The sequence below is a fragment of the Sebastes umbrosus genome, chromosome 14 (assembly GCF_015220745.1).
Source record: "Sebastes umbrosus isolate fSebUmb1 chromosome 14, fSebUmb1.pri, whole genome shotgun sequence".
NCBI lineage: Eukaryota > Metazoa > Chordata > Actinopteri > Perciformes > Sebastidae > Sebastes > Sebastes umbrosus.
In genome coordinates, this window is record NC_051282.1 from 2,722,950 (window position 1) to 2,733,144 (window position 10,195).

Consider the following 10,195-nt stretch of genomic DNA (forward strand, 5'->3'; position numbering starts at 1 on the left):
CAGTGTGTGACGGCTACGTCGCTGAACTGCTGCGTGTCTCACACGCGTGGTGTCCACACCGACAGCGTTGCAGCTGCTGCTGGGCTGCTAGTGTCAGCCCTTTCTTTCTATATAGTTTGCCTTTCGTAATGGCCATTTCACTTCATTATAAATGTCATTTATATTTATTTTAGACAGAGGAAAGGTTAAGAAGTGTGTACTCATTTGTAAATAATAATAATAATCCACCATTAAAAGCCGGTACTCTATTGATTTATGGAGTCGTGCAAGTCGCTGCATTTTCCACAACGCTGTCCTGCAAATATTTCAGAATAAAAGCCTCCTGTTAACAAATGAAGGAATTCTGTCCACAGAAAAACACTAGAGGGATTTTATTTTGAAATGAAAACAGGAAGTGTTGGGTTAAAAATAAATATTAACTCTTTATTTTCATGTTTGTGACATATTCTTCAGATATAGACATTGAAACTGTAGTAATGTTGCTGGTATGATGTCAATATACGGTCAAAAGATCATTTTCATTTTCTAGTTTTGCTGTGAATCGCACGTAGAAAAAATAGGCAACGCCATGAATCTCTAGATTTGCCGCAGACGACATGCAGCCGAGGGCTGTACGGCCGCTCTAACCTGTTAACATGGGCACCGAAATAAAAGGCAAGAGGTTCTGCGATGCACACAGGCAGTGTGGCCCGGGGCCAACACAGGCCCAACCCTAGAACACAAGGGAGCTTCAACCTGCCACGTCGTCTAACTCGTTGATTACACTCCCTATATGATCTCTTTTTACCCTCTGTTGGAGACTTCAGAGACAGGTTTATGATATGCTGACTATACTTTTGTAAAAACGTACGTAGACGCCACACAAGGCACAGCAGTATTTAAATGATGAAGTACCCTTGCTTTGTTTCTATCTCTGGCTTTATCTCTGTCCGTCTCTCTCTTTTTGTACAGGGAGTGAATCTATCTGGAGGTCAGAAGCAGAGGGTGAGCCTGGCCAGGGCCGTTTACTGTGACCGCGCCATCTACCTGTTGGACGACCCGCTGTCCGCCGTCGACGCTCACGTAGGAAAGCATATCTTCGAGCAAGTCATCGGCCCACAGGGACTGCTGAAGGACAAGGTGAGCGTGGCCCCCGTTCGGACCTGGCAGTAACATGCATCTCGGGTGATGTGATCACACCTGGAATTAGAATGCGTCTCCACATGCGTCTTGAGTGACCACTTGAGTGATCAGATCTCGCTTCTCCGCTCTATATGCAAATAGACACGTAGTGAACACACGGCTGATACAGCAGCCGTTGACAACGTAATATTAGAGGAATGTCAGTAGTAATAACATATTTGTGAACTTCGGTACATTTTAACATAAAAATGTTAGGTCATTGTCTACCGGCACTCTCTGCCTTAGAACCGGGGATGAGGGCTGGCAGGTGTCAGATCTGTGCAGAGCACCAGAACAAAAACACCCAACACATCACAGACAGCAGGCAGCGATGCACATCACGTGCCTTGTCTGATAGAGATAGCCTATAGATCTGATATTTTCATATATTACCGTAGCCTGTAAAGGAAACCGACAGGACACAGTTGTGCACAGAAGCGATTTCCATGTTGCGAGGCTCGTGTCTGGCTGTCTGTTCAAATGAGGAGCGTAGTGAGACCCCGCGGATCCCAGAGGGACGTCAGTCGAGTAGGCGGACCTTAATGTGGCCCTAAAAGACTGTATGACGGCCCAGACCACCTCTGAATGTGGTCTGAGGGATCGGATCTCTATGCGTCTCGGGTGCATTCTAGTTTTTTAATATAGTATGGTCCAAAATCTCTGGCTAAGCCGTTTTGATGACTGATTTGACTTCTATGGAGCTTTTATAAAAAAGTTAGCCCCCGGGTCTCTCCCAGAAGTCGGTAGGTTTTGGACCCGACTAATGTGTGTGTGTGTGTATGTTTAATTTTTAAAGGTTTTTGAATGATTCTGATTGTGGAATGAATACCGTAATGATTTACTGACTTTTAAATGGTACAGGTATCACCTTTTACACACTAGCGTGTTAATAAATATGTGTGGATGTGTGCAGACTCGCGTGCTGGTGACCCACGGACTGAGCTACCTGCCCCAGGCTGACCTGATCCTGGTCATGGTGGAGGGAGAGATCACAGAGATGGGCTCCTACCAGCATCTCATGGCCACGGAGGGAGCCTTCGCTGAGTTTCTGCGAACATACGCCGCCGTCGAAAACACTGACAACGATGGTGAGACATACATAAAGTTGTTTCATTTAATTATTTTAGGTTATTGATTGCGATGCTCAGAATGAGAAATCTGCCCCGTGAACATTAACTGTGTTTTGGATCTTAATGGTTTGCTGCACTGGATGCAGATAAAATTTAGGGATCAATGCTTTTTGTCACAAAAAACATAATTGTTTTTGTTTCCTTCCTACATTTAGAACCTACGCCAAAGACTGGAACCAAAGGATTAAACAACGGCAGTGCAGCTGCTCCGGTTGGGTGAGTAAAACTGGACGACAACGGAGCTCTATGGCACAGAGAAATCAGATATATCAGGTTTTGGATTCACACACAATACCTGTGGGCGGCTGTGGTAGAGCGGGTCGCCCACCAATCGGAAGGTCGGTGGTTCGATCCCTGGCTCCTCCAGACCACATGTCAAAGTGTCCTTGGGCAAGACACTTAACCCCAAACTGCTCCCGAAGGCTGAGCCATCGATGTGTGAATGAGTATTTAGATGGTTAGCTCCTTGCATGACAGCCTTTTTTTTTTACCGTGGTATCGAATTGGGTATCAAGAATCGTGGAAATTCACTGGTATTGGTAGCGACTAGTAGATTTCTGGTATCGTGACATCCCCGGTCGGAAGACTAGAAAGGCGCTATATAAATGCAAATCCATTTTCCAATTGACCATGTTAATGGGTGAAATTCATTGTTCGTTTGGCTCTGCATCTGCACATGGGATTTGTGAACAAGTAAATTACAGAATGGGCCTCATGTTGGAGCTTTTACCTATTCTCATCCCAATCGGTTTTTTTTGTGTTCCAAGTCTTAAAGGGACTGTTTGTAACTTCTTACACTCCAATAAATCATTGCAGGTCGGTGTCCAATGCACGCTCGCGTGTGGCTATGCTGTTCCAACACAAACTACACGGAAGCACCAAAACCGCAAAGTTATATTTAGTGAAGCCCGTCTGTTAAACAGTGTTGACTCTTCCTGCTCCAGCCCCCCCAACCACGGCCAGAAGACACAGGGGAGACGATGCTGTGTCTGCTCCTATGCCTGTCTGCTTGCCTTCACTCACGCACCGCGCTCGTTCTCTCTCGCTCTACTCTCACGTGCATGCGCGCACACTCCACACTACAGAAGAGTTAGTTTAGCTCTGAGAATATCTAGTGAATGTACAGTGGACGTTTGTGCAGAAATAACTGCTGCAGCTCCTCCAGACCAACAGAGGTTTCCCGTGTCTTGTGAAGTGACGGGGCTCCGCAGAGAGAAACGTTATCGTCTCCGACCAAAACTCCGGTGTCTCCCCTGTTCCCTCCGGCCGCGGTCGGGAGTCTGAGGCAGGAAAAGCCAACACTAGGATCAGCATTGATTCATGGAGAGACCTTCGTCTGGTCAGTTAACATTACTGCCAAGCAGCTGAAATATAGAGTGATATTGTGGTTTTAGCTGACGTGTGTCTCCTCACTGTTTTGACCGATGCTCGTTCATGTCTATGTAGAGCGAGCACAAGCGCGAGCAACAGGACGCTGACTTTCGTTGACTTATCGGCCACAGGTGTCGCTGTTAACAAGCTATTTCTGATTCTTACATAGAGTCCCTTTAACTTCACCAACTTGTGGTAAATGACTTGTTTCTGCCTTTTCAAGAGGAAGTGAATGTTCTCAAGATCTGATCATTAGCATAATTCATGCCCCTAAAATTGCCATATGAGGCTTCCTGTTCCGCCCTGTTTGTGGGAAAGTTTCATTCACAAAAATGTTACCAAAGAGTAAAAAAATTAAGAATCTGAAATCCTGCAGTACACACAGGTGATGTGTCACTTTCAGGTGATATTGGACAGAGACCTGCATGAAGACCCAGGGGCGGCTGTCAGTCATTTTCCTAGAGACTACTCAAATGCACAAGTTGCCACAGTGAAAATTCAAAGTACAAGAAAATTGGCGAGCGCCACAAATTCTCTCAAATCACCCGTACGTGGGTCACGCGTGGGGATCATTATCTCCAGACTTCAACTTAAATGTTTATTTCAGCATACTGTATATATACTAGCTGTTTGTCCTTTTTTAAGCTCTTGTATATAACACAACATGTTTCTTTGTATTGCTTCATGTGAAAGCAGCTCTCCAGGGGACAGCAGTGTGTCTAAACTGTCCCAGACGGGTAAGGAGGGCGAGGTGCTGAGCAACAAAGCCAAGCACCCCGAGTCGGGCAAGCTGACAGAGGCTGACAAGGCCAGCACTGGACGGGTAGGCAGAGGCATCAGAGCAAAGACTTCATCACGGTATATCTATATACAGTATGTGACGGTCTGATCCTAGCTGGTCTCCTCTCCCTCTCTAGGTCAAGCTGTCTGTGTTCTGCGCTTATCTGAAAGCAATCGGAGTGATCCTGTCCATCATCAGTCTGCTGCTGTTCCTCACCCACCACCTGGTTTCCCTGTTCTCCAACTACTGGCTGAGCCTGTGGACCGACGACCCCGTGGTGAACGGCACCCAGCCCTACAGACAGATGAGACTCGGGGTGTACGGCGCTCTCGGCCTGTCCCAAGGTGAGGAGAGGGTGAGGGGAGGGAGGAACGGATACACAATACAGAAATAACACAAGAACAAAACTAGACATCGAGCCAAGAAGCTTAAAGGGAAGGATAGATTCCGATGGTTCGGACACGCCAGTAGAACATGGAAGTTGTTCGTTTGTGTTTTTCTTTCTTTGTCATTCACACCTACACTGGACACATGCCCAGCCATCCTGAAAACATACATAATGATCCTATAAAGCTCCCCCCGCTCTCTTGCAGGTGTGGCGGTCTTCGGTTACTCCCTCTCCACATCCATCGGGGGCATCCTGGCGTCCCGTTACCTCCACCAGTCCATGCTGTACGACGTCCTGCGCTCGCCCATGTCCTTCTTCGAGCGAACCCCCAGCGGCAACCTGATCAACCGCTTTGCCAAAGAGATCGACACCATTGACTCAGTGATCCCCATGATTATTAAGATGTTCTTGGGCTCCATGTTAAACGTGTTGGGTTCTTGTGTCATCATCCTGATCGCCACGCCGCTGGTAGCCATCATCATTCCTTTCCTCGGTCTGCTCTACTTTTTTGTGCAGGTTAGTTGGAATTTATCAGATGGCAAAACAACTACCTCTTTCCTTTGCTTTCATACGTTTTCAATACATTTTGGTCCCCTGAACATAGAGGACTATGCGTAAAAAGGTCTACGTTCCTACACTGTTCATCTGATGAGGATGTAAACATCTGTCCTACCACTTCTGGCTGCACTGTGTTTAATTCTGACTGGTTACTTGATGTTAGGGATGCACCGACCGAGTACAAGTACTTACATTTGGGTACTCGCCGATATCGAGTACCGATACGAGTACTTCTCTGTGCCAAAAGACCCTCGTTAACAGCCAGCTGGAGGGTGTGAGCGACTCACGGCAGGCTGGGGAGTCCTGCATATGAGGCGGTGCGCCGCGGCCGGCTCTTGGTCGGCTTGGAAAGGCTCGGGGCAAAGGTGCTTCGCGGGGCCGTGGCCAAAGTGCACGCTGCGGCCTATATCCCCTCCGGGGAGGGACGGGACCCCCTGCTCCTAGTGAGACTGTTGACTGGGGCGGACTGTCCTCAGCGTGCCCCAACCGCGTCGTGCCACCAGGGCGGTGTTCGGCCCACGTAAAAGGCGCCAGGGATCTGCGGCGATGTTGGCAACCCACCCAACCCACGCGCGAATCAGAGGGTGCAAGCAAAAGTGAGTGCCGGCCGCGCTGGCTGAGGTGGGATCCCAGTCCCGGGGGGTCGGGCGCACCACCAGCCCGTCTCACCTGCACCGTCGGGGAGGTGGAGCGTGAGCACGTGCGATAGGACCCGAAAGATGGTGATGGGAAGTTAAAGTGGCATCGGTGCCGTTGTGTTGGAGCAGTTTTGCGAGTACGAGTACATGAGCGCAGTATCGGACCCGATACCGATACTGGTATCGGTATCGGACCCGATACGATACTGGTATCGGTGCATCCCTGCTTGATGTGATTGAGGTCGTCACACGTCTCTGTCCTTCCTCTTGTCCAGAGGTTTTATGTGGCGTCGTCTCGCCAGCTGAAGCGTCTGGAGTCAGTCAGCCGTTCGCCCATCTACACCCACTTCAACGAAACACTGCTGGGCACCTCCGTCATCCGAGCCTTTGGCGAACAGGAGCGCTTCATCCGTGAGAGTGACCAGCGGGTGGACCACAACCAGAAGGCTTACTACCCCAGCATAGTAGCAAACAGGTTAGTTACTAATCACTTCCTAAACCTACTACCTGCTGCAACAGTTCTACATTGTCTTTAGTGAGGAAAACACAGCCGTTGCATTGAATGTGACACTTTAGTTCCTACAATCATCTTCTTTCCTTATTGTGTCAATGAATGTGTGTTTGTTCAGATGGCTGGCCGTTCGCCTGGAGTTCGTAGGAAACTGCATCGTGTCATTTGCTGCTTTATTTGCTGTCATAGCCAGAGAGAGCCTCAGTCCGGGCATCATGGGGCTGGCTATCTCCTACGCCCTCCAGGTAAACACTCCTACTCACGACTGACCTGTGTGACCTGGAACGGGTAACGCAGGTCTAAACTGTTTTGTTAATGCTGCAATAATCGATCAACAATGTAGATTCCATTCATCTTCATTGTATTTGGGCGGAGGCAGAGATTTGAGATGGACATTGAAAAAAACACCTATGTGCATGGATAGATGTAGTGGTAGGTGAAAAGATCTGTGTTTTTAGAACTGTCTTTCCTCTGTCCTCTGTGCAGCTGACTGCCTCTCTGACCTGGCTGGTGAGGATGTCCTCTGATGTGGAGACCAACATAGTGGCTGTGGAGAAAGTGAAAGAGTACAGTGACACAGAGAAAGAGGTACGAAGCAGAAACAGAGAAAAAGTCTGTATTCTCTCCGTTTTAAAGGTCCCATATCATGCTTCACTAGGTGGTGCTCTGAGGCCCACTAGGTGGTGCTCTGAGGCCCACTAGGTGGTGCGCTTAGGCCCACTAGGTGGTGCTGTGAGGCCCACAAGGTAGTGCTCTGAGGCCCACTAGGTGGTGCTCTGAGGCCCACTAGGTAGTGCTCGAAGGCCCACTAGGTGGTGCTCTGAGGCCCACTAGGTGGTGCTCTGAGGCCCAGTGGTTGAGAATAGCTGCATTAGATCACATTCCATGTGAACAGCGAAACACCTGAGATCTTCACTCGGAATGATTTCAATCAGAATGAAATAAAGTGTGCATGTAACCGCAGCTAATATGGAGATATGACAGACAAGAGGCCACGAGTACCGTCAGGCGCAGTCTGAGGGAGCGAGTTGCACAGCCAATGGGATGAGATGTTTATGTGACACAAAGTATCAGTAAGTTCAGAGGGTCGGTGTAACTTCCCCTCTCGCAGCTTGTGTGTGTTCCAGTGCCTACATGTTCCAGGATGCATTGCGTGCTAGCGGCGAGTTCGCTACGACTGATATATAAATGATATAATGATGCATTGTTACAGATTGAACTACTAAACTGTGTAGAAGGTAATTAGAATGAGCTCCAGCTTGGCCAGCTAAAACACAGGGTTAGGAGTTGACCATTCTAATATCTAATAATACACTGACGGGGGTCATTCTGCTACTTAATAACTCCTTTTAGATTTGATACTTCAAGTACATTTTGCTGATTTACTGAAGGGAGATTTTGAATAAAAGATTTTTACATTTGAAGTATTTTTTAACATTGTTTTTATTACCGCTGTGAAAGATCTGGATACTTCTTCCACCGCTGTGTCCTAGCTCTAAACTAAATAAGAGTGCAGGGGTGGGGTGTGGAGTTGTGAGGGGGGGTTATGCTTGTTTAAATGAGTATCCTCTGACCACCAGGCGGAGTGGAAACACGAGCCCTCCAGCCTCCCCCCGGGGTGGCCAACCGATGGCTGCATAGACATCAAAGGCCTGGGCCTGCGCTACCGCCACGATCTGGACCTCGCCATCCGCAACATCACCATCACCATCAACAGAGGAGAGAAGGTCTGCCTCTTTACATCACTACACTGAAGCCAGTGGTCTACTTCCACTGGTCTGTTTGATCTGACCGTGGGTGAATTGATGAGGGATTGGTGTGTGTGACTGTGTGTGTGTGCAGCATGTATGTGGCCTGTAACGTTTGCTGCTACGTCTCCCCATAAGGTGGGGATCGTGGGGCGCACCGGAGCGGGGAAATCCTCCCTGACGCTGGCGCTGTTCCGGATCATCGAGGCATCGGAGGGCCACATCTTCATCGACGGGGTGGACATCGCTCAGCTGGGCCTCCACGAGCTTCGTTCCAGAATCACCATCATACCACAGGTCAGTGCAGAGAGGACTCAACAGAACATAAGAGTTAAACGGCATGTGAATGTTCTGCCAAGGGATGGAAGTTAAAGCAGCAGTAGGCGAGATTGGAGCAAATATGATTAAAAAAAGTTATTTTTATAAAACAGTCGCTATATCCTGACAGTAGTACATGGAACAGGTAACCTGAAAAAAATCATGTTCCTCTGTGTCCTCCGGTGCTCCTAACGGCATCTGCAAGATTTCACAGACCGGAGGAAAACAAGCAGTAAGAGCTGATCTGAGGTCTGCTGTCCAGCTGCCGTCTATGAGAGCCGGCTGTCAATCACTCACGAACTCCGACCAAACAGTCAAACTAGGCAGCGCTGATCAAATATGAATCAATATTCTGTTACGTTAATGCCTATTTCTCTCCTCAAATGTTTTCTGAATCATCTTGTAGTGTACAGTTTAGATGTGAAATGAGAACGTTCGTGACGCCACCGCCATTGTGAAATCTAGTGAAGGAACGCCAAGTTCCGTTCACATGACCGGAGCACAGCCAATAGGAACGCTCTCTCTCAATGAAATGACCTGTGATTGGTCAAAGTCTCCCGTCACGGGCTAGATGTTCTAAAGCCTGAAAACAGAGCCATGAGGAGGAGCAGAAGTCTAGTTATCTCTCAGAACACTTGAATTACAATATGCTGAAAGGTTATTATGGAATTTTTACCCAATGATGCCAAAAATATACTGACTACTGCCACTTTAATGCTAGCCCCAGGTAAACTGAGAAATGTTGTTATCGCTACTAGACGCTGCACCAGTTATTCAGCTTGTGTTCATTATTTCCAAGCTAAAGAAACAATCGCTTTGTCCCAGTTGAAAGCTGAAAGAGTGTGGCCTCATTGTGTCCACTCTGAGTCGACTTATTTGGTTAAATTGTAAGACACGCAAAGACCATGTATATTAGTCCACTGTGTCTCTTGTGTTGTTTTGGTGCCATAAGGGCGGAGCTCTCATAGGCCCTGTTCAGACCTGGTATTAACATGCGTCCTCAGTGATTGGATCACAAGTGGACAGCTTTAAGTACGTCTGTTCACACCTGGTATTAGAATGCATCTCCACATGCGTCTTGAGTGACCACTTGTGATCTGATCTCACTTCCCCGCTCTATATGCAAATAAACACATAGTAAACACACGGCTAATACAGCAGCCGTTGTGACGTAATATTACATGAGTGTCAGTAGTAATATCCTACATATTTGTGAATTCTGGTACATTGTAATAACATCAAAATAAAAGGTTATTGTATCAGCAGTCCCGGGGACCTCCGCGCCGCTAGACCCGCTGCTTTTGCCAGACAACAGTGGGGTACAGCGCTCCAGAGAGCTGGGGAGGACAAACAACAGGCGGGTGGACGGGTGTCTGCACCGCGCAAAGCAGCAGAACAAAAACACTGACACATCTCCGACAGTATGATAATAATGTACTTCGCGTGCCTAGTCTGATAGTCTGTAGATATGTAGCCTATAAACAAGATTTATTTTAATAAAATACAGTTGTACTGACAGGATCCAGTAGAGCACAGAGGCCGTTTCCATGCTGACAAGCGCCCGTGTCTGCCTGTTTATTCACCCGAGGAG

General features: G+C 47.9%; 1 protein-coding gene across 2 annotated transcripts in view; it reads left to right on the forward strand.

Annotated features, from left to right (window-relative positions):
• abcc1 (ATP-binding cassette, sub-family C (CFTR/MRP), member 1) overlaps nt 1-10,195 on the forward strand; it is a 33,980-nt gene that overhangs the window by 20,264 nt on the left and 3,521 nt on the right. For both annotated transcript variants that reach the window (XM_037793060.1, XM_037793061.1), the window contains 11 exons: nt 952-1,119; nt 2,075-2,249; nt 2,447-2,507; nt 4,359-4,485; nt 4,580-4,787; nt 5,037-5,347; nt 6,303-6,502; nt 6,657-6,783; nt 7,025-7,126; nt 8,119-8,265; nt 8,425-8,583. In XM_037793060.1, the coding sequence (XP_037648988.1) occupies nt 952-1,119; nt 2,075-2,249; nt 2,447-2,507; nt 4,359-4,485; nt 4,580-4,787; nt 5,037-5,347; nt 6,303-6,502; nt 6,657-6,783; nt 7,025-7,126; nt 8,119-8,265; nt 8,425-8,583 (1,785 nt within the window). The remainder of the gene's footprint in view (nt 1-951; nt 1,120-2,074; nt 2,250-2,446; nt 2,508-4,358; nt 4,486-4,579; nt 4,788-5,036; nt 5,348-6,302; nt 6,503-6,656; nt 6,784-7,024; nt 7,127-8,118; nt 8,266-8,424; nt 8,584-10,195) is intronic.